The following is a 24,614-nucleotide window of genomic DNA, read 5'->3' as shown; positions in this document are numbered from 1 at the left end:
GTCGTTTCAAACAGAAAGGAGTAGGTCTTGTCCAGAGTCTTTTAGTAGGATGATTTATTTTATCCAATGTCACACAAATACATACAGTGAAAGAGGAAAGTAAAAAACAGAGTGCAACCCATCATTTCTATTTATCATAGGTCTTTATCCTGGAATACTGTTGTGGTTTGGTGTTGATCCGGTGGCTCTCCACTTTCCGTGGATGTACATAGTACATAGGACATCAAAATATTCCATTGGCCTTTGGGACAAATTCCTAGACATGCGGCCCACTGTAATTCCTGGGCGAGACTGCAAGCCTTTGTATGTTCTTGCATATACCCACAGCGCTGTCCCTAAATATTGTCTAGACTAATGTCATAGGCATAGTGGAATGCACTATATAAGTTATACATTGTACTATCCCAGCGATTGAACGATTGCATCTTGAAGTCCTCTTGAAAGACTAAAAAATAGTGTAAACAAAACTCAATAAAGTTTCATAAAAATAAAATCTAGTTTAAAAGCAAATATACATTTTTTCCTCCGCAAAAAAACTTTGTAAATGGATAAAATGCAAAAAAAGTTGGGAAAAATAGCAACATAATAGGTATTTCTGTGTTCGTAATAACTCAATGAAAATACTTGTTATCTATTTTGCATTATGAATGCCGTAAAAATAATTTTGTCACATGTAACCCAAAACTATAACTGTTTCCGCAAAAAACAAGACGTCACATAGCTCCATTCCCAGAAAAATAAAAATGTCATAGGTCTTAGGGCTTATTTATATGAGCGTATATTGGCCGGCCGTAAAAATGCTGCCTTCTGAGCTGTTTTCCCCCTTCCCTCCCCCCCCCCCCCCCGACTGTTTGCAATGGAAAGGGGCAGAGTGGGGGTGGAGCTAAGCTCCCCCTCCCACCCTTCGCATTGCTGGCTGCAGACAAGGGAGCTCTGCCCCCCTTCCCCCCTCCCATTGCAAACAGGCAGAGGGGAGGAGAGAGGCAGAGAGCCGCGAGGGGGAGGGAAGGGGGAAGACAGCTAAGATGGTAGCGTATGTCGGCCGGGCGTGAAAACGGCAGCCGATATATGCTCCTGTGAATAAGCCCTTAGAATGTAGAGATGCATATCCAATAGTTTTTTTATGTGTTTTTATTGTGCTAAAATAGTAAAAAATGAAAAAATTGATATAAACTTTGCATCACAGTAATTGTACTGATCTAGTTAAGAAAATGATGATGTTATTTTAACCGAATGGTAAATACAATGAAAACAGGCCCCCTAAAAATTGAAGAATTTCTGGGAGTTTTCAATCCTACCCCCAAAAATTTTAACACATTATATGTTCCCCAGAGAGGTGCCATTAAAAAAAGCAACTCGTCCCACAAAAACAAGCCCCCATATGGCTATGTCAACCATTTATGGCTCTTGCAATGAGACAATGAACATTGCTTGGTCCTTAAGGCACAAAATAGGCCGGTCTATAAACATCAAATGCACACACCTATCACCTTATCATCCATCCTGTGTGACACATGTACCAGAATGCACATTGCTCCCACTCTACAAATAATCATTTTTACCCCCCAGCTGCTGCTCATACCCCTTCCATCTACTGTTATTTAAATCCTGAGATTTAGCAGTATGCATATGGGAAAGTGCAGTCGCTCTAAAGGCTCACACCACTAGTTTAATATTTGTAAGAACTGTAGCTGTTTTATTGAGAGTTAAATAAATGTATAGTAAAAGGTTTTTTCCAGGATGTATAAATAATAAACCTTTTAGTGCTTAAGGGTGGATTCAGACGAACATATATCGGCTCTGAGCTCCCGCCCCCTCTCTGCCTCCTCTCCGCCCCTCTGCACTATTTGCAATGAGAAGAGGCGGGATGAGGCGGAGCTAATTATCGCCACTTAGCCCAGCCCCTGTCCCGCCTCCTTTCATTGCAAATAGTGCAGAGGGGTGGAGAGGAGGCAGAGAGGGGGCGGGAGCTCAGTTCCTGCTCCTGGCTCTTCCATCCTCCCCCCCTGAAGATGAGGACACCGTATATCGGCTCGGCGTGAAAACCGAGCCGATATATACGGTCGTCTGAATCCACCCTTAAAAGGGGAAACCAAAATGATATAATAATTATGCTATTAATTCCTTGCTGACATGTATACCATAATCACAGATTACTCATAGGAAGACCAAAGGATCGGTGGGAAATTAAAAGTTTTGCTTTTACTGGTAGTTAATTTTTTATTATTAAAACAATTATAAAAGGACCCAGATCTGAGGATCCACATACCCTCTGTCACACGTGACAGTACTGGCTTTTATACATTTTGCATATGATCATGGCAGAGGCATACTTCACAAGGTTGGTTACATTTCTATTAGATCATAATTTTTCATTTGGAATACAGTAAGACTAAACAAAAGTATGATACGCTTCCATTAAATGCAAGATATAACTGCTAAATGCATGTAACGGTGCCACCTGGTGTTCTTTGAATCCCCTTTCAAGAACATCTGCCTAATGTGTCCAGTGCTAGTCCACTGTGTAGTGGCCGGTGTTGGTAATGGCATTTTAATGAGAGCTGCACCTGTAATTAGCACTGGTCACGGCACAGGAGTCGGAACTATCTGCTTCTGCTCAGGTTCCTGTCTGTTTTGCCAGTGACAGAAGGCACCTGAACAGCCCTGAGCATCAGATCGCAGCCAATCAACTATTGATGACCTGAAGATATCCTGAAGACAGGTTATCAATAAGTATTTCCTGGAAAACCCCTTTAATTGTGCTTAAGTATAAAAAGCAACAACATTTCACAACATTTCAGCATTTGAATCCTCATTGTGTGGGTGATCGTTGGACTAGTATTGCAATAACAGTTACGAAAATCTGTGGCAACATGACTCTCAAAGTCAAGGGCGTAACTCTAGTGAATGTAGAGGGTGCAGTTGTATCCAGATCCTGAAGCCTCAGGGAGAACATAACTTTTCTGTTTCCCACATGAAGAGACCAGTATTATAAATGATAGTATATTATAGTTAAGGGACCCTGTACCAGGTTTCGTATTGGGGACCAGCAGCTTCAAAGTATGCTTCTGCTCAAAGTTCTAACCTATCCCACATTCAATGCTCCCATTCTTTTTCCCAACAATACAAATCTAATTTCTACCTGTGTTTGGAGGTAACTGGTGTGCAATTAGGTTGGGAGCCTACTACAGCAGAAATTAAAAAAAATAAAAAATGAAATGTAGCCTTCACCGGTGACAACTTTCTCCCATAGATAATGCAATAATGTGAGCTCAGGCAGAGGTAAGTACAAAGCAAGATACACAGCGTTTCTATTTAAAGGGGTTCTGTCCAAATAATAGCTGATGGTATATTTCCAGAAATAGCCATTAAAGTGTGATTGCTGTAGGGCGTGTCTGACTATAGGAATAATGGAAGATTGTAGCTATTAACCAATAAAATCAGCCATCAGCATTGTTACCCAGCTAGATTCCTTACTAGCAGCGGTAGAAGAGCAAGAAATATATATATATAGTAAAGGCAGAAACCAAAATTGGCAGCAGCACGCAAAATAAATTCACTATCAGAGGTATACAAACCTATAATCTAACCACATTAAATAATGCAAGGTTCTTAGTATATAATTTGATCAAATTACATTGGCCCATCTACCAACGTCCAGGTGACCAAGCTCTCAGATGGGTCCTAACATTAATACCAGGTGGATATCTTAACCTGGGAAAGCTGAGTTCCTACCTCTCAAAATGCTCCTCTCTTGGGACTAAGCCTGCAAATAAAACCGGGGAGGGTAGGATACTATATAGATGTTCCAATAGGAGGGACAGGAGGTAGATGGGCGGCAGGTGTGCACGACCCAGTGAAGGCAGCCAAAGCTTCACAATATTTGTATAGAAAGGGAAAAAAGGGGGGGTCAGCACTACCCATTGGAAATATATCCCAATAGAAATGTATAGGTGCACGCTAAACCATGGCTGCAACATACAGTAAAGGCAGAAACCAAAATTGGCAGCAGCACGCAAAATAAATTCACTATCAGAGGTATAAAACCTATAATCTAACCACATTAAATAATGCAAGGTTCTTAGTATATAATTTGATCAAATTACATTGGCCCATCTACCAACGTCCAGGTGACCAAGCTCTCAGATGGGTCCTAACATTAATACCAGGTGGATATCTTAACCTGGGAAAGCTGAGTTCCTACCTCTCAAAATGCTCCTCTCTTGGGACTAAGCCTGCAAATAAAACCGGGGAGGGTAGGATACCATATATATATATATAACTATGTAATCTGGCAGATTTGATATTCACCAGTCTGGGAAATGTAGAAGACAACTGTAGAGGGTGGTAATTTCCTTAGAGAAAAAATAAGACCTACCCCAAAAATAAGCCCTGATTCTTCAGGATTTTCAGGAAGGCTTGAAATATATACCCTCCCCCCAAAATATGCCCTAGTTACCTTACATTTAAAACAAATAGCAATACATTACCTAGCAGGCTCGGAGCGGTTTCCACAGTCCTCAGCCACTCAAACAAGATCGCTTCATAAATCCTGCCTCCAGGACATGATGGCTGTGATTGGTTCTTTGAGCACTGCATTGATTGGCTGGACAGCATTCGAAGAATCAATCACAGCCATTGCATTGCTTTATCGAGCACTGCATTGATTGGCTGAATGCCTTAACCAGGAAGTGATCCTGTGTGAGGACTGCAGGAACCGCGCCGGAGCTCTGAAGAACAGAGGAGGAACCTGGACTGAGCCTGCTAGGTAAGTAAAATAAGATATCCCCATAAATAAGACCTAGCACATTTTTAGTGGAAAAATTAATATGAGGCAGTGTCTTATTTTCGGGGAAACACAGTATATATTAATACTTATACTGTACATAAATCTATTGGCCATTATTGCTGACAGTATTTTACATGAGAATCAATCAATATGCAATCATGCCTAATTTTACACTAGGTCATAAAGCAGTAGACACAACATGGTGGGCTACAGTTGAGTTCCATATTGTTTTATAAAACCCTTGTATTCCGCCTGTAGCATATAAAATGCACAATGAGATTTACTTGGACAATGATATTTCAACCTGTAGTGATTCAGTGTGAAATGTGGAATATTGTAATAAAGGCAACATGAAAATGACGGTTTAAAATATAGGAGTACAGAAAGTTAGTGGGAACTTTCAGTTTGTGTCTTACCTTGATTTAGGTTAAAGGCTTCCTTTAGGCCAAATGTAGACGTCCGGGTTGGCCATGTGCATTGGGCCTCAGACACAGTTCCTTTGAATTTTTTACATCTATCCATATTTTCAGGTGTTTTTATTTACCTATAGGGATGTATATTAGAAAATGTCTGGATACCTAGAATATGCTGTACTTGGAAAAAATGCCATGGAACTAAAAAATGCAAAGAAAATCTGCCAAAAAAAAAAGTGTGCACTATAAAACATAACTTGCTATTGACCTGAAGCTAACATGAGGCCATGCTATAAACCCACTCTAGGGGGTTGATATTTAATAGAGTATAGATATATGTAAGAAAATCACATTACTGAAATCTTTGGTCCTGGACCACCACTGGAAGAGCATTGTAGACGACTTCAACCCCTTTCACCTCTGCAACCCCCCGCACACCGCCGGCGCCCCCCGAATCTTTTCGTCCGAGTAGTCAGTTACTCAGAAAAAGTGGTGCTCGGGTCCAAAAACACCCGAACCGAGTACGTTCGCTCATCTCTAATCCATGTACAATTTTAAAGGGAGTCTGTCAGCTTGAATATATTGTCTAAACTGCAGGCATCGTGTTCTAGAGCAGGAGGAACGGAACAGATTGATATATGGTTTTATGGGGAAAGATTCAGTGTAACTTGTATTTTATTAATTTCATTTTCTACTTATTCTGAGTTTAGAGGTCCCGTGGGCGGTCCTATCAGTGATTGACAGCTGTATGTGTATGACTGTGCATACAGAAAAGTAGAACCGCCCACTGGACCTCTAAGTTCAGAATGAGCAGAGAGTAAATGAATAAAAAACAATCCATACTGAATATTATCCACAAAACTATGTATCTATCTGCTGAGCTCCTCCTGCTCTGTAACATGCTACCTACAGTTTGGATAGCATAATTAAGATGACATAATCCCTTTAAGATAATTCAGGTTTTCAGGCGATTCTCATTCAAAATTACATGATGGAGGGGACCCAACCAGACTAAAATTAAGTGTCCGACTGAGGCTCCTTAGGCCCATGAAAAAACGTATTCCACCCTCCATCTATACAGAAAATGTGCATATATACTCTTTATTGAATCGTAAGCTTTGCTGTTAACATTACACTCTCAGGACACATCATCAGTAAGCTCATTTATGACTCAATAGAAGTGAAATAAATAGACATGAGTGAGTATACTCACTAAGGCATATTACTCGAGCGAGTAGTGCCTTAGACAAGTATCTCCCCGCTCGTCTCTAAAGAGTTGCGGCGGGGAGCAGGGTGGAGCGGGGGGGGGGGGGGGGGAGAGGGAGAGAGAGATCTCCTCTCCGTTCCTCCCCGCTCTCCCCCGCTGCTCCCCGCCCCCCGCCGCCCCCCGAATCTTTAGAGACGAGCAGGGAGATACTCGGCTAAGGCACTACTCGCTCGAGTAATGTGCCTAAGTGAATATACTCGCTCATCTCTAGAAATAAACTTAAGTGGTAGATGATTGTCTGCAAAACATGTTTTCTTTTGCTTGACCTCAAGGTCCATTATTTTGCCAAACCCTGAACCCACCGTAGAATCATCCGGTTGTCTGCGGGGTCAACCCAACACTGATGTGTGAGAGCACAATCACATTAAAAGTTAGAGATTAATCAACATGAAATAACTCTCAGGGTTATACTTTTTTCTCTTTAGGTTGTTTTTAAGGTACGGTCATGCATGAGAACCATAGACATATGGAATGGGTCCTGGTTTACAATGGCAAGAGGCATTTTATTTATATAAAATGTATATTTCTCATTACAAATAACAACAACCATTCTTGAAGGGAATGCACTTATGTTTTCTTACAAAATAAAATATTTATACTACTACATAACGCATTTCGACATTTGTGGAAACTTGTTTTCTAAATGACAAAGTGCGCTATATGTCATTTACAGTTCATGATAAAGTCAATAGAAAATCAAGAAATTCAACATTTTGGCGTTACATTTTTGGTGTTGAATGTGAAAAAAAGAATATTAAGAAATAATCAACATAGTCCAGTTAAATAAGATATGTAGCCAAGTGGAAATATAATTTAGGCCTGTAAACTATGTCCTTTATATATACACATAGACAATGGATTGTTCCCTATAGGTAGGGATTGTAATCCTCTGATTTCAAAGAAATGTCTTAGCTTCAAGCACGTGGCCTTGATCATTGTTGACGCTGGGTTTAGAGCACGTGGTAAACAGGCCGAGAATCTGTGGTGTCCGGGTTACTGGGTATAGAATCAGTGCTATTGGAGGGAGATGAGGAGGTGGTATCTTGAAGAGGAAGAGCACATTGCTCAGCGGAGGTGATGCGATCCACTATATTCGACAAGCAGTCAAGGCTGGAGAGGGCTGTGAGTTTGTTTGTAGGAAATGCTGCGAAGAAGAAATGAGATAAAATTAATGCTATAGGTACTTTAAAGTAGTTAGTTGTCAAGGTAAATGCATATTATTAGTTTACACTCACTAGTAGTATTTCAGGGTGGTTCCATAGTACGGAAACTGTGTGGCCATACAGGCTTTTGTTGAACCGCACATTACCACACACTATGTTGATACTTACAAATTTACAACAGATGGAGACCTGTAGGATGCCTAAGCCTGACATATGTCTACAGATGTAATAGTGTTCAGCTTGTCAGCCGCAGCAGAGCTGAGTTTGCTATTTAGCACAAATCATCCCAATATGACATGACATTGGTTTTACGTAGAACTGCCGGTATATTTACTATTTATGACAACACGAACATTACAGCGCCACATCTGAATGTCTACATAAAGTAGAGTAAAATAACTTACATGTTGGTAAGTCAGAGCAGTAGGAATTGTCAAAGTTGTTATTTCTTCTGGACCATTGTGGGCTGCTACATTCCACCTAGAAATAAAAAAACAAAGGAGATTATAGTACTAGTAATTCACAAGGACATGGCCTGAGTTCATTGGAAATACGTATCTGTGCATTGCATTAGGGGCCCTCTGTGTTTAACACCTTAAGCTAGAGATTTAGGAGAAATATCCCATGTTCTTTTATGACATCAACTGGTGCTAATTCAGAGGTTTCTTGTAAAATGAGCAGCATGCCTAAATTGCAATCTCACAAAAATGTGTAACATGTTAAGCATGAAGAATGGATTGGGGCCGGGGGAGGCTCTACTAATTTAACTGGAGTTTTTTTTCCAAAGCTTCCCACAGTGCCATAGATATAAACAAGCGGGGAACTCTACACTGCCTGGAAATGTAAGCTCACATGGGAATATTCTACTCATTAGGTTTCTTCATAAATATCACATATTGCCTATGTGGTCTACAGGTCTGCAATAAATTCTGCTGTTTACAGTTGCAGTACTTCTACATATAATACCCATACAATGCCAAGCTGCCGGCACTTATCATTCAACAGAACACTTACCATGCCATCTGAGCAGCTGGACACTGGACTATTAGGTTCAGAGCAGCTTTGTCCTGGGAGACTGTAATAACTTTCTACTTGTTCTCTCAGCAAATCTTGGAGGCTCTCTATGTACTTGATGGCATTTCTTAAGATTTCCACTTTGGGCAGCCTTTGGTTGGGGTTTGTAGTGGTACATCTTTTTAAAGTTTCAAATGCCTGGTTGACTTTCTTCAGCCTCCTCCTCTCCCTCATGGTGGCTGCCTTTCTTCTGTCCATTGTAGAGGACTTTCTTTTGCAGGCTTTGCAAGCCCACATGAGACAGTGGCCAGCCTGGTGATGACCAGTGGGTGCTCTCACATGCTCGTCTTCATCTGATTCCTCAAAGACTTTTTTGTGTGCTCCATAGACAGACATCCCATGCTCAAAGTCATCTGTAAATTCCTCCTCTGGAGAAGGGATGCAGGAACTGTCATAGAAGAATTCTGATGGGGAAAAATGGCAACTGTCTACCATTTCCATGCTTTGCGCTAATGAATTAAAATAGATGCTTGCTCGGGGTGAAGCGATACAGGGTCAGGAAATGCCTATAGAGTGTCTTAGGCTGACGTCTTCAATAATTAGTAAGCCTAGGCTCAGTGTCTCTGTATTCAAGCACCAGCATTATATATATCACCTTGAAAGGAGGTTGGTCCACTGAGACTAATTTTCCATTAGCATATCCCAAAACATCCCCCTGCTGGGGCTGTCTAGGAAGACCCTCCCTCTCCAAAGTCTGGTTTCAGTTTATTAGCTTTTTGACACATTACTGTGTGCTTTAGGTTATTTTATATGTGCAAGGGAACTCATCATTTGGCTGCATTCAGAATGTATGGTTTTGTGTTTTTCAAAATACTTTTTTCAAGATTTGCCAAATCGAGAAATTGCAGCGGATTAATATTTTATTTAATTTCCCCATTAAATTGTTATATATTATAATATATATATATATATAGAATTAATAAAATTGTTAATTACAGTAAATATTGGACAATTTTGAACTGTGATTGTAAAGCAAAAAATTGTAAATTCATGCTTCCTAATTACTTCGAAGCAACGTACGTTCATGGTGCAGTACTGACTAGGCAGACTCTATACTGTATGTGTATTCTCCTTATGTTAGAGTTTACTGCTTGGGAACAGTCTTCAACTTCCCTGCTGCAAAAATGCCCTTTACTAAGTCGCTAGAAGTTGTAAAAGGAGGTGGAATGCACCATGGTATATAGGTTACACTGCATATTCCTATATAATTAAGAGAAATATCTATCTATCTATAGAGCCAGAGTGTTTGGTGTCACAACAGTAGCTGGTAGCTGCTTCTTTGCACAGTTCCAGATGGGTCCCAGCTGCCTTGCGAATCTCCACCCCTGGTTCACTCAACTAGTTCACACGACTCAATGACAAGTCACCCAAAGGCTGCAGCACATCACTGGAACTGTTAGGGGTAATTAAAGTGGTAATGAAGCCATTAGCAGGCTTCTGCCAAGGTGCAACAACACTTGGGTCACATTGAGCTGGCGGGCACATTTGGTTCAGGAAGGAGGAAGGTAAAGAGGATGTTAGCAATTCAGTGGGCACACTTTTCTGCATTGTTTTCGCCCATATTAAGCTTTAATGTATCTTCATTTAGAATGGAAGGCAAATAGTCACTCTGCATAATGAATTTCACGCACAATGTCTTTCTAGGAAGAAAATGATGAAGCAAATTTGCAAATGCTTGGTATTTTAACATTCTGACTTTTATAGAGATACTAGAAATGTGATTACAGCCTAAATAAAAATGATACTACACTGCATGTGCTGTACTGCAGATCGTTAGTGCAGTTGTATTTCTTACTGAGCATCAAATTGTCTTGTAAAATCCTAGTTTTGCGCTATATGATTAACAATATTTTTACACAATGTTCCATTCACAATGACTAGTTAGATTGTATTTGGAGTTTTATTGTAATATTCTTCATCTATTATGTCTCATTGTGTATGCTAAATACATAGATGCATATAGAAATGCCGTAAGTGTTCTATCTGGATCCATAAATGCTTGTGGTAACTAGGTATCTACAAAGTGCTAACTAAGATCATGGTACAATATGAAATTAATTAGGAGGAGTTACTATGTGATTGTTTACTGTTTATATTTAAAATACTATTGTATAATTAAACATATTTAAATGGATTAATTGTCAAATATTATTGTGTTAACAGCAATTAACAATGTAGGCACTTAGCCATCCTAGAATGACTGAAGTCAATAATCCCCGTCATGTATTAATGTTGTATGACATGTATAAAATGGATTTCCCACCCTTCCTGAATTGTTTACATTCAGTATATGTGCTGTGGTTGTAGAGCAGTTCATAAACACGGTGTCCTAAGTCTGTATAGCACCTCTCTTATTACATACATCACTGTACGCGAAAACTGATGAGTGATACTATACTATATAATGTAACTTTCCCTCTTTTGCTGCTTACCATAGATGTAACGGAAACAAAATTAGACTCATATATAAGCTTTGAAGAGGAATACTTTAGAAAATATGATATACAGTGTATATGGAATAATTATGAATATTTTTCTTTAAACTTAAATAATGAGACTGATACAATGTAGGCATGGAAAGCAGTCAGTATGTATATATATGTGTGTGTGTGTGCCATTTATATACCGTATACATATATATCTATATCTATCTATCTATCTATATATATATATATATATATATATATATGTGTGTATATATATATATATATATATCTATATAGAGATATTTATATATATATAGATATATATGTATATGGTATATAAATGACTCACACACACACACACACACATATATATATATATATATATATATATATATATATATATATATATATATATATATATATGTATATATACACTGACTGCTTTCCATGCCTACATTGTATCAGTCTCATTATTTTAGTAAAAATGACAAATATTCATAAATACTCCATATACACTGTATATCATATTTTCTCATGTATTCCCCTTCAAAGCTTATATATGAGTCTAATTTTGTTTCCGTTTCATCTATGGTAAGCAGCAAAAGAGAGAAAGTTACATTCTGTATTTACTTTCTTCTTGGGCTCCCTGGACTATATTATATATAAATACACGTTATATAAATGTGTCTCTTTTTCACTTTTCTTCTAATTCCTTCAATGATAGAATATGCAAGGGAAGCATTTTGACCCAGCAAACCACAGTAATATTTTGTTTGCCTCGCTAACTTCTTGTTAATGATACAAACATATGTGGTTCTTCTATTACAGAAGGTGAACCCTTGAAGAGCACCATTCATTAATCTTTCCTATCTATATACAACAGCTAACTAGCTTGTATACTCCTGATAGTAATAGTGTAGATTATTATCTTGGGCTCCTATATTTGAAGTTGTGATGGAAGCAGCATATCTCTGTCTCCTCTCAGCGTCACTGGTTTATGTGTGGAGAGCGCCCCTGAGGGATTACGCTTTCCTTTTGTAAATTGATCTCCAAACAAATTAAGCAAAACTAAAGCAATTGGCAAGTGGAACTAAATGGGGCAAAAGAAAACACCAACTACAAGGTCAGTTAATGGGGTAGCAAAGAATCTTTGCCTCTGGGATTTGGGGATTGAAGTGCTGAAAATGGGATCACAGTGCACCCAAACAAGGTCTGGACAAGCCTCATGTATCTTGTTGTAATGAACTGACCTTCTAACAAAAGAACAACGCCATGTTACCATTCCTAACATGTTCCTATCACTTGTGTACAGATGCAAAACATGCGTGAAATTTTTGGTGATTTATTCACATTCTCTCCTAAATCATACTAATGGCTAATAACGAGAAATCCATGAGATAACATCACCCAGCAGGTATAGGATTGGTATGAAAAAGGTAAAGAAAAAGAAAAAAAAAAGATTTTTGACAGCCTTAAAAGGATTGCCAAGGGTTAGAGTAACAGGTTCAATTCTTTTTCAGAGCCAGCTCCACTCCTGTCTATTCGAGTGAATTGGGATGAGCTGTAATATTGGACACATCTCATGGATAAGTTCCGTTTCTGGGAAAAAGCTGAAGCGTTTAAGTAATACAAGATGATCCCTTAAAAATGTAGTTAGACATCAGATTTTGGTATTTGAAGACGTTCTACCATCATTCGTACATTTCATCTTTTGCATAAGGGTTCTTATAGCAGTATCGGCTATAGCATTCTGTTTGACACTCTATATCAATGCTGAAGATCTTAGGCTTCTTATGTTGGATTCTTAATACCTGTACTTGCTTGTGTCTTCTGTGCTATTGTATGCAAAGTATTTACACTTCTGCATTTGACATGTGTAATCCTTTAACCCTTCCTTGCCTGAAAGGAGTTACAATTCAGTAGCCCTGTGCTGTGTGTACTTCTCGCATCCAAAGTGTGAGCAGTTTGCTGGCTTTGGATTCTGGGAACCTTGCACACTTAAGCAAACAAATTAGTGACTACTAAAGCTGGAGGAAGAATCTTTGTGTAAGACAGCTGAAGAAGACATTGCTTTCAGCTTAGATTTTGACTCCCAAGGGAGATCAAAGAGATGAATACTCTTAGCAGCTCTGGGAATACACGGAGCTGCTAGTTCCTGCTACATGCTGAGGAAACATGAACAGGAGTAAGACAATGGAAAACCTTTGTATAACCCCTTTTTTGGGCCATTTCCAATGTTTATGTATCAGTGTCAAGTACTTTGCTGTATTATATGTATTATAATTAGGAATACTGTTGGATTAATAGCTTGTCAATAGGTATACTCATTTTATTACATAGTCACTATTCGCCTGAAATGATATAATAAAAATAATAAGAACATTTACTAGTAGTATTATTATTTTAACTGACAAAAATAGCAGAATTAGATTTGTTTAAGAATCCTTAAGGAAGGACCCAACAACGCATAATCATAATTTTTTAAAAGTATGGCATTTATTGCATCATTATTCATTAACTATTTAACGAAGTAAAATATGTGTATATAATTAAAAAATATTCAAATTATGGTATCTGGTTGGCTTGGTTGGATGTTTGTTGTTTCTTTTATTATATGGTGAGTAAACTTTGGTTATCAACAAGCAGGTAAAGTAGGCGTGTTTATATTAGTTTTATTATATGAGCTGCAAATTCTGTATTGAACAATTAATAATACTGTGATCGCTTTTATGCAATACAAACTGAGACATTTAAATATAGCAACATAAAACAATTATAAATTTGTCTCATATTTATACCATCAAAAAGGACTAATATGATTCTCATGTAATAGGTAAGATAATTCTTCTGAGACATTATGACATATTTAGTTATTGCATCTTTTTAAAAAAACTAATATAATAAAAAAAAGGAAAATGCATTTTTAATTACATTTAAATTGCACTGTCCTTATTAAAAATATATATTTTTTTATTTGATATTCAGGCTGTAAAATGTTTGTCTTCTTATGATAGAGAAAATAATAGATACAGATAGATATATAGCTATATAAATAGATATGAGATAGATAGATAGATAGATAGATAGATAGATAGATGGATATGAGATAGATAGATAGATAGATAAGAGATAGATAAATAGATTGATATGAGATAGATAGATAGATAGGTAGATAGATAGATAGATAGATAGATAGATATGAGACAGATAGATAGATAGTTAGATAGAGATAGATAGATAGATATGACATAGATAGATAGATTGATTGATAGATATGAGATAGATAGATATGACATAGATAGATAGATAGATAGATAGATAGATATGAGATAGATAGATATAAGATAGATAGATATGAGATAGATAGATATAAGATAGATAGATAGATATGAGGTAGATAGATAGATGGATAGATAGATATGAGACAGATAGATAGTTAGATAGAGATAGATAGATAGATATGACATAGATAGATATGACATAGATAGATTGATAGATTGATAAATATGAGCTAGATAGATATGACATATATAGATTGATAGATTGATAAATATGAGATAGATAGATAGATAGATAGATAGATAGATAGATAGATAGATAGGAGATAGATAGGAGATATAGATAGACAGAAAGATAGATAGGAGATAGATAGATATAAGATAGATGGATATGAAATAGATAGATACATATGAGATAGATAGATATGAGATAGATAAATTATTGTATGACATAAGCTACATAATCACTTTTAAATAGATGGGGTAAGTATACACCAGTGAAGGATGTACTAATAATTGATAAACATTCATAGTTAATTACTTGTAAAAAATAAATTACAAAAAGGAAACAATTCTATTATTCTATACATTGATATGATATATTTCACCCAGGATGATTTATAAAATAAAAGTTGAATACAATGCAAATGTTAGCAGTATTTTTACTTTACTTTATGATATACTTCCATCTAAAATGATCATGGACATTGTAAGTTGAATCCACAGGCATAAACCTGAAGTATAAATTCCACCTTCCTAATTTATAAATGTTAGTTTTATATTGTAGATGATTCCCGTTAAAGCAGGTCAGTTTGTAGTCATATTTAAAAAGTCACTTTATTATTTCTTTTGGGCAAATGCCAAATATCATAGGCTACTTATAGGCCACCCAATGCACTTGTTATACAGTAAAGGGCAAAGCTGGAGAACAGATGGATAATATGACTCCCAAACTCTGCTTGAAGAGTGTGGTGAATGTTTTCCACGTAGATATTTAAAGATCATTAAGGATGTGTAAAGGCGAGAAAAAAATCACTTGAGCAGATTAGCAAAAGTCTGCTAGCATTTCATGTTGTCCAAAGTGAAAGCATCCACTAGGGGGCGGGACACTTTCCGCAACTCCCAACAGCCTACTCTTTTGCAGAGTAGTACTATTAAGTTGTGGGATGTGCCTGTTTTATGGTTTGAAGGACTTTCAGAAATTGTAGTAAATCAATAATTCTGAGTCCATGATATTAATTTGTCTCTAACATCCATATGTAATAATTGGACACCAACAAGACAAGTTACGTGATTTCAGCAGTCAGTTGACTAGTTGTCACTATTACTTGATGTTTCATGAATGTAAAATCACTGCATATGGATACATATACAGAAAAGAACCAGGACAGGTGGAATCAAATGGGTAACGGTGCTGTAGGAATGACAAAAAAATGCCAAGATCATTACTTAACAATTATTGTACATTTATCATTAAAGGGGTTGTGCCACTTAAAAAAACACTGCTGGCCATGCCTTAAAATAATAAGAGCAGCAATACTCACCTCACTTTTTACCCCAGTAGGCCATGCAACAGCTCCCACAGCTATCCCCATTTATGTCTACAGCGGAAGTCAGGGGACCATTGCTGCCTATCAGAGGCCGCAGCATCATGGTGCCCGGGATATGAGTACTGATACCAGGAGAATGGACAGTGGAGCCGTGGCCTCTGATTAGCTGCATTAGTCACCTGACTTTTGCTATAAACAGACTGGGAGAGCCATAGGAGTTGTTGAGCTGCTTACCAAGAGTAGAAGAGAGAGGAGTATTGCTTGTTTTATTATTTTAAGGCATAGTCAGCTGTTTAAGTTTTTTTTTAAGTGGGACAACCCATTTAAGGTCCACACATAGAAAAAAACAGAGGTATAACATCAAGCTTTTCAGCCCTGATGGGGGATCTATAACAGGGCTCCCTCCCAACTATTGCATAGAAAATATGGTGTAGAAAAAAGGAGGGGAGCTACTTCAGAGAAGATCAAGTGCAGTAGTGATGAAAAGGTCCTTGTCCTAATTAGGTATCCTGATGTTGAAGTAGCCAAAAAGGTATATGTGGGGAATATTAGGTGTAGCCAACCCAGTAACCGTACAACCCATGGGTACATATCCATGACATTGATTGTTTGGCATAGACTCTCCTATGCATATTACAGCTAGAGGTCTGCAGTTTTAGTAGCCAAAGCAGCACAAAAAAATGTTGTACCTTTTGGCTACTAGAAGTGATGGAAGAATACAGCTATGTGTTTATGTATACACAGCAGCCGGTCAATTGCAGTATTAAAGGGGCAGATGGAGCGCTCCTCTCATGAATACAGTAGACTCTTAACTATGAGTCCACTATATTCTTTAATCACTCCTATTGACAAATATTATATTTTTGGTGTACTGCTTCTAAGGGGGAATACGTGTACCTCCACAATATTGCATACAATGGAGCATCCCATGATGCAGCACATCACAAATTGCTGAGAAAAACCTCTGTTATTTCATGCAAAATCTAGTTGATATGGCTATGTGAATACAAAACTTTTTTAACAAGAAGCACTGGACTTGCGATCAGGACTCAACATTTTTGGTTTTCAGTAAAAAAAAAGTCTTCAGGGTCCTCGAGTACACTGTTATGAACCGCTTAGTATATTGAGTATTATGCTAATCGTTAGAATCAGAGATACTCATAAGTCATGTGACAGAACATCCAGTATATTTATAACACTGTAAAATACATATATGCCAGCAACACAAATAGAGCATTCATTTTACTTAACAGCAAACGTAATTCTGTTCTTTAAAGTAACATTTTACATATTTGACATGTTATAGACTAAGCCGTGTTATATTAGAACTTTGACTACTTTGACTACTTGCATCAAAGTGAACCTCCTATAAGAAGATGGGGAATTACCAGTATGTAAGTACAAATATAAAATTGCATCTTTGCATGTGACAAAGATAGGAATGAATTTTGCTGAATGTGAAGGAAATACTTATCCGACAAAATGACATTTCGGTTAGAAATAGACTCGAAGGATCTTGTGGAAATGAACAGATTAAATAGTATGTACACCTTTAACTATTCGGGGGGAACATTACGTCCATTTCTTTGCTAGTGGCATCCATTTCATCACAGCAGTGGTTCTCGTTTGGCAGACGGGCATGACGTATTACATGGGATTACTGTTTTCTACCAGTTCCTGAATATTGCATGTGACCTTCGGCTCTTCCGATGATATACTGTCTACTATGGAAGAGAGGCACTGGAGGCTGCAGGAAGCTGAAGACTCGTGAACAGATCCTTCTGTAAAACAAATGCCAGTGACAAATGCTGCAAGACATTAGAATTATAATAGCTAGAACCGTCCCAGTGATTCTACAGTCATGCACTGCACTACTTATGGTGCTACGGTAGATTCAGATTGGTTCTTACTGGGTATATATATCTTTAGTGAACATACACAAATGTATTAATATATGTAGGACTAATATAGTTGAATGCGAGCAATTCAATATCCCTTGTGAATACATCAGCAGACTATTGACTTCTGCTTATAGTAACATAGTATGTAAGGCCGAATGAAGACAATGTCCATCTAGTTCAGCCTGTTTATCCTCCTATGCTGTTGATCCAGAGGATGGCAAAAAACCCCAAGAGGCAGGAGCCAACTAGCCCTTATGGCAGTCTGTAGGCTGTCATTGCAATAAAAAATATAGAATGCAGTATCCCGATGCTCAAAATGCAGCTCCGAAAGTCCATGAAGACCTCATGTTCTTGCTTTGCAAATTTATATCCCTTAGATGTCCTCCTCAGGGTAGTGATTAAGAATGAGAACTCCTGTACACAGTGTGCTACCCAACCACAAATAAGAGAACAGCTATCTGTGCTCTTCTCTGTTATAGGGGCATTGTGGTAAATTTCCATCAAACATTGCATCATCTGTATGTATATGTATCTGTGTATGGCCTTTTTATAAGCTTGTAAACGCGGGTCCCTTTAAATGATCTGTTTCGGAAAGTTTTCTTCATCTGCTGAGTCTATCATGAGCTAAATAAAATATATGGTAATATATGGTAAAACGACAGGCATCACTGTCTAAAAAAAAATCATACGTGAGTATGTGCTTACTGTACGTCTTAATACGGTCCTGGTTGGATATGATTGTTGTTTTTAATTGAGCTACAGATCACATTTGAGGCCCCCGCAATATGCCAGGTTGACCCTCACTTTTGTAATAAATGGTCTGCTAATGGGGCGACAGGGAAAACATGGGCTTTGTTCTATTCTCCTGTATGTAAGCAATTCTAATAAGATGACTTTTTGCTATTTTTGAAATATACTTATAAAGATGTAACAGAATTGAATTTATCTTGAATTGCAGACATACCCTTATGACATATAAAGATGTGTTGTCCACGTTCAAAAGAGATAGTTACATTAATAAAATAAGATATGCTGCATCTTTATACTGTATTAATTTGTCAAACAATATAGCTATATTTTATTGGTGTCTTTAGGGTAATTTATTAAAAGGCAACTACTCCTGTATTAGGGTCATTAAGATACTCTGTATTAGGGCAGAATATGGTAGGTGTTCTAGGCTCCATTTACTCTATGATCCAACCAAACAGAAAGGGATAGTTTAAAAGATCATTTAAGTATAACCCCAACTTTCCTTGTACCAATGCTCTACTGCCTAAGAGACAATGATATAAGGAGAGAAAAGGGAAAAAAAAGAAAAAGGGGGGAAATTATGATTAGCATTTAGCATGATATTAACTGTTCCAGAGGCACCAACATTTGTAATAATTTAGCTTTTCTAGCATAATTGTGTTTATTATTCCTATATTTAACTTGCATTTTATTATGCAAAGTAACAAGGACAGGTGGAAAATAATGAAGAGTTCAGCTTATTGCACAAATATCAAACATATACTAATACAAAAGCACAAAGAAACAAGAAATGTATATAAAGACAAGGAGTCTCATAACTATCTATCTATCTCATATCTATCTATCTATCTATCTATCTATCTATCTATCTATCTATCTATCTATCTATCCATCCATCCATCCATCCATCCATCCATCCATCCATCCATCCATCCATCCATCCATCCATCCATCCATCCATCCATCCATCCATCTATCTATCTATCTATCTATCTATCTATCTATCTATCTATCTATCTATCTATCTATCTATCTATCTATCTATCTATCCATCCATCCATCTATCCATCCATCCATCCATCCATCTATCTATCTATCTATCTATCTATCTATCTATCTGTCTGTCTGTCTGTCTGTCTGTCTGTCTGTCTGTCTATCTATCTATCATTATATGGCTTTGGGCCATGGATGAGAAAGCTAAGGGTACATTATGCGAGAAAATGCCCAAGTTTTTGGTGTCTGTTTATGGGAATGCTTGTATCGAGGTTTCACTGCTTATTGCATGTCTGTAGCCTTGCTTTCTTTTTTAAATGATTTTAACTTTTTAGCATTTTTGCGCCAATGTTAACGATGAGGCAGTAATAAAGTTATGAGTCTCCTTGTCAATATACATTGGCTGTTTTTTACTTGCTATCTACAATTATTTGAGTCTTTTGGTTAATCCACTAGAGAACAATTACACCTGTATCATGATGGCCAAGATCCTCTGTAGTAAGACAGAATAGAGTAGAGCAATCTAGATTCCCCTTTGACTATGATTCACCCCCATCATGTAAGTCACTGAAGAATGCATATAGTTACCTCCTTTGGGATTCAGTTCTGACATCGTGGAATGATTGGAAATTTTGTGCCAGTCGGTATGACAGCTACTTAAGAAATCTTCTCTGTGTACCTAGTATAATTATCAAGAATCAGTATCAAATTGCACATGAGATTTCAAAAAGTTTACCATTGATTATTTACCATTATACTCCAGCTTCTAGGCAAATGCTATTTAACTCTGGTTTATGATAGATTTGCATTTATAATGTGATTTGCTCTTCACAAAGTAGAATTTAGATTCTCGTTATTGTAATAATTGTTTCTAAAGTTCTAGATATCATAAGAACAGAAGAAAATACTTTTTATAAATTATGATTAATAATATGGAAAATATTCTATAAGCTTTGCATTTGCTTTTTAATTGGCTTATGCAGCTTTCCCCAATTACTGTGGTAAATGATCCGTTTCCATATTTTGTCTACCATTTTGTTGCTTTTGGAAGCTGTGTCTAAATATCACAGCATTATAATATGTGTAAAACTCAAGGAAATTCTGCTTAGTGGAAACATTACAATGCGTCCTTTAAATGTATAATGTTTTGGCTCATTGCACTGTCTTTCTTAGCTGTTTCTGTTACAATAGTCAAGCTTGAAATAAGTTTCTGTGACAGCTGCAGCAACAAATTCTTGGCAGAGAAGTGGTGGAGTGTAACACATACTTTTATGACACAACACTGCTTTTTGCTTGTATTTGTCGTATGCCCTTGAGTCTACATTTCTTGTATTTTGTATTAATTCTTTTCATGGTAAGTCTTTTTTTTTTCTTTTTTACACAAAACATTATTGATTTACATATGCCAACTTTTGAAAGTATTGCTATTAAATGCTGTATACACAGTTAATATGTTTTAATGAATTAATTCTAGCCTGTGACCTAGTTCTAGGTTCACTGAGTTTCTCATCATAAGCTATTCTGTCTACTTCCATTATAATTTCTATCATTTCTACAGTTACCCACTTAGACAAACATCTTAAAGACAAACTCAAGTTATTTGAACACCAAATATACTTGTTTGCTTACATCGACCTCCTTGGAACTATATGTGAAGGGCTCGTCAGCTTTCTGGGGTTTGTTTTGTTGATCCAGACTTTGAAGGAGGTCTTGTAGCCTCTCTATATAATTTATAGCGCTGCGTAGAATTTCAACTTTAGGGAGTCTCTGGTTTGGATTGGCAACAGTTCTTCTTTTTAAAGCCTCAAAAGCTTCATTAATTTTCTTTAACCTTCTTCTTTCACGCAAAGTGGCTGCCTTTCTTCTATCCGTTGGTGCTGACTTCCGTTTACATGTCTTACAAGCCCAGATCAAACATTGTCCAGGACAGTGGGGCTGTAGACCAGTTGGAGCTAAAACATGTTCCTCTCCACTGCTGTCACTTCCAGCATCTCCTGGCAATTGATCTTGACAAGGGGATAATGTCCCCTCACTACCTGGATACAAAGGAGATCCATCTGTCATTTCCAGTTGTTGAAAGGCTCCATTATCCCCTTCTAAATAAAAGAAATAGGAACTTGTTTCAAAAAGGTCCATCATTATGCTTTGCCCTTGATTACTGAAGCTCCCTTGGTCAAGTATGCTCAAAACAGCACAGCCCTAAAGGAATTTAATTAGTACAGTGACATAAGTCTGTCTTTATATAGCTCCTGAAACTCTATCCAACTTTTATCTGTCGCAGTGCATCACCCTTCAAAACTGATTGCAAGTGTCTCTTGGGTGCAGCCCCTCTCGGCTCTAACATCTATGGAGATAAAATCCCCTTCAAGGTTAACTTAGATGCAGATGGAAAATGAAAGAGCTGCTTTAACAGATTACATTAATATCATACAGTTTGAACAAGGACTTTGTTACCTTGTAGATCCAAATTCAAACTTTTTTTTACTTAGTCATAGAGGCCTATTTATGAAGCCTTGGACACCAGTTTGCTAGTATCTAAAAAAAACACATACCAAAATTGCAACTTTTAGGGCCTTTATATTATGCCCTGACACTTTTTTAAAAATTAAGCGGGGCCTGCTGTTAGGGGATGTTGTCTATTTCTATAATCTATGCCAGAAACTGGCAAAGAGTATACCAAAAACCTACTCCAGTTCCTAGCTGGTGTAGGCTTTCATTGGGCGCACAGAAGTGCTGCCAGATCAAACAAATGTATTAAGAGGCTTGAGCATCTCATAATACAGGTTTCACTCGTAGCCAGGCACAGACTTTACTTAGACTGGTGTGTGAAATACCAGTCTAACTAAATAAGCCCCACTCTGTCAAGTGATGGCAATACCACTCACTAGTTACACTCCTTCTTCCCATGGTACTGTCCCAGCTATATGAGTGTGGTCACTTTAATCTAACATTGGTAGCTTACAGCTTCAAGAAAGTGCTTGAAGAAGAGTAACTTCCAAACTTTTCCCAAATATTCACTATTTGATGAACTAATATAATACCATTGCCTCTACTTACTATCCATGTTTCCTGCAGTGCCAGCATATCTTCTATGTTCTATGCCCTAGGGTTGGAATCCTTTGCACCCATGTACACTATACCATTACAGTTGATGTTGATGAAGGATGATGCCATCATGTGTGTCCATGCTTGTGGTGCATTATTTTTATAAATTGTCTAACTAGTGACTATTCCAGTGTATACTTTGTAAAGCAAGCAAAAAACCCCAGTGCTCCAGTAAGCGGATATAAGGATACAGCAAAGGGAAGGACTTACTTTGTAGGGGTGTCAGTGAGATGACACCCCTAAGATCCTGGTCGGCTTGTAGAAATGAGATTGTGTCTGTGTAGTACCAAAGAGGCAACGTTTATTCGGGGTATACAACGTGTTCGGCTATGCAATAGCCTTTATCAAGTCCCAGTGTATACTTTACCATACTATACTGTGTAGAGGCTTTAGGCAGGTGTGGAAAAATGCTGCAAAATAAGATTTGTTTTTCAAAAATAGAAGATGTCTCATTGATTCCAAATTTATTCTGCAGCAGGACAACAGCCATAAACATACAGCTAGTGTCATTAACAACTATCTTCAGTGTAAAGAAGAGCAAGGTGTCCTGGAAGTGATGATATGACCCTCAATGAGCCCTGATCTCATCATCAAGTCTGTCTGGGATTACATGAAGAGACAGAAGGATCTGAGCCAGCCTACATCCTCAGAAGATCTGTGGTCAGTTCTCCAAGATGGTTGGCACAACCTCCCTGCTGGGTTCCTTCAAAAACTGTGCAAGTGTACCTAGATGACGTGAAGCTGCTTTGAAGGCAAAGTGTGCTCACACCAAATATTGTTTTAATTTACATTTATTTCTCTATTATTCCTTCATTTTGTTCATTGACTAAAAAACTATAAACACTTCTATTTTGGCATTGCCATTTTCCAGCATTTTTTCCACATCAGCCTAAAACCTTTACACAGTGCAGTATAATTCTCTAAAATTTCTGGCCCTTGATGTTGACCCTGACCCAGACCATTCAGGGACCATTCCGATGTCTCATGACTCTGCTTTTTTAAGTACTATATTGGCTATTTGCTTCTATATCTCCATTGCTCTTAGAAACCTTTTTCCAACTCATTAGGAAGTATGAGTCGTTTATTTGCCAAATTTTGGCAAATGTGATATATGTAGAGGATTTTGAATAATCAATCATTTTCAGGTCAATGTTTTAGCTCTATAAACAATGTTATTCTAAGGCCGGGGCTATATGGGGACTTTCTGAAAAGTTATAATTGGAGTGTTGTGTACTATAGCCCAAGTGAAAGGACACACATGCACCATTTGATAGTTCAAAAAGGGGACTTTATGTTGGCCAGAGCAGTTTGAGATCATTGTTAGATGGGTCACTTTAAGACCTACCCAAAATCTAAACCCTAAACGTCATGTGAATTCCGTTTTCCCTAATTCTGATTCATTGTTTGTCAAGAAGCACTAATCTGAGTAAAACTCTTGCAGTTCTTTACTTGGTGTGTCAATGGCACAGTATCACAAATGATAATGTGGAAAGTGATTTTAATCTAAATGACCACACATCCTGTGTCTTTAGCTGCCAATTGGCAAGCCATTCAGTTCCTTCAGCGTGACTTCACATCAAGAAATATACACGCTGACCCTGGCACTGGTGATATTGTTACATTATGAAGCTTTGTACAATTTCATTGTTATAATGGGTGCATTTGACCAGAAAAAAAATAGTTGAATAATCTTTGCTTCCCCCTTGTCCTGCTAAGGCTAGCATTTCACTGAACTATGATACGTGTAATAATAATCTTGTATTATGTGCTATGTATTTTTATATAATGCCCTAGGGATAACCATTGTTCTGCTTACTGAGATCTCTAAACATACAGTAGGAGCCATACCCAAGGTTTGGAGCCAGAACAGGGTTAAGCTTTATTTTTATTTTCTCATAGTTTATT

The 24,614-nt window shown here is 37.4% G+C and overlaps 2 protein-coding genes across 3 annotated transcripts; both read right to left on the bottom strand.

The window, feature by feature from the left end:
• Nucleotides 1-6,990: 6,990 nt before the first annotated feature.
• On the bottom strand, nucleotides 6,991-9,418 carry MYF5 (myogenic factor 5). Its single transcript, XM_066589857.1, has 3 exons — nucleotides 8,647-9,418; nucleotides 8,037-8,112; nucleotides 6,991-7,613 (listed from the first exon to the last, which is right to left on the bottom strand). Exons 1-3 carry the CDS (start codon nucleotides 9,145-9,147, stop codon nucleotides 7,420-7,422), a joined length of 771 nt encoding a protein of 256 aa, XP_066445954.1. The 5' UTR covers nucleotides 9,148-9,418; the 3' UTR covers nucleotides 6,991-7,419.
• Nucleotides 9,419-14,615: 5,197 nt separating this feature from the next.
• Nucleotides 14,616-21,795, bottom strand: MYF6 (myogenic factor 6). 2 transcript variants are annotated; one of them, XM_066591482.1, is made up of 3 exons: nucleotides 21,234-21,795; nucleotides 20,193-20,283; nucleotides 14,616-17,768 (listed from the first exon to the last, which is right to left on the bottom strand). In XM_066591482.1, exons 1-3 carry the CDS (start codon nucleotides 21,741-21,743, stop codon nucleotides 17,608-17,610), a joined length of 762 nt encoding a protein of 253 aa, XP_066447579.1. In that variant the 5' UTR covers nucleotides 21,744-21,795; the 3' UTR covers nucleotides 14,616-17,607. The 2 variants fall into 2 exon arrangements, with proteins under 2 accessions (XP_066447579.1, XP_066447580.1); XM_066591483.1 differs by having other exon boundaries at nucleotides 14,616-17,741.
• Nucleotides 21,796-24,614: the final 2,819 nt, after the last annotated feature.

Source organism: Eleutherodactylus coqui, chromosome 2 (genome assembly GCF_035609145.1).
Source record: "Eleutherodactylus coqui strain aEleCoq1 chromosome 2, aEleCoq1.hap1, whole genome shotgun sequence".
Taxonomy (NCBI): Eukaryota; Metazoa; Chordata; class Amphibia; order Anura; family Eleutherodactylidae; genus Eleutherodactylus; species Eleutherodactylus coqui.
This window is presented reverse-complemented; position numbering and strand designations above follow the sequence as displayed.

What these genes read in the sequence shown, in the direction of transcription:
- MYF5 (XM_066589857.1), bottom strand. Translation starts at nt 9,147, where the DNA reads ATGGAAATGGTAGACAGTTGCCATTTTTCCCCATCAGAATTCTTCTAT. An exon ending in CCAGCTGCTCAGATGGCATG is followed by an intron (nt 8,113 to 8,646) that starts GTAAGTGTTCTG and finishes TTTTATTTCTAG; the next exon opens with GTGGAATGTAGCAGCCCACA. An exon ending in CTGCTCTGACTTACCAACAT is followed by an intron (nt 7,614 to 8,036) that starts GTAAGTTATTTT and finishes TCTTCTTCGCAG; the next exon opens with CATTTCCTACAAACAAACTC.
- MYF6 (XM_066591482.1), bottom strand. Translation starts at nt 21,743, where the DNA reads ATGATGGACCTTTTTGAAACAAGTTCCTATTTCTTTTATTTAGAAGGG. An exon ending in ATAGTTCCAAGGAGGTCGAT is followed by an intron (nt 20,284 to 21,233) that starts GTAAGCAAACAA and finishes TAATTATACTAG; the next exon opens with GTACACAGAGAAGATTTCTT. An exon ending in AGAACTGAATCCCAAAGGAG is followed by an intron (nt 17,769 to 20,192) that starts GTAACTATATGC and finishes AATGTCTTGCAG; the next exon opens with CATTTGTCACTGGCATTTGT.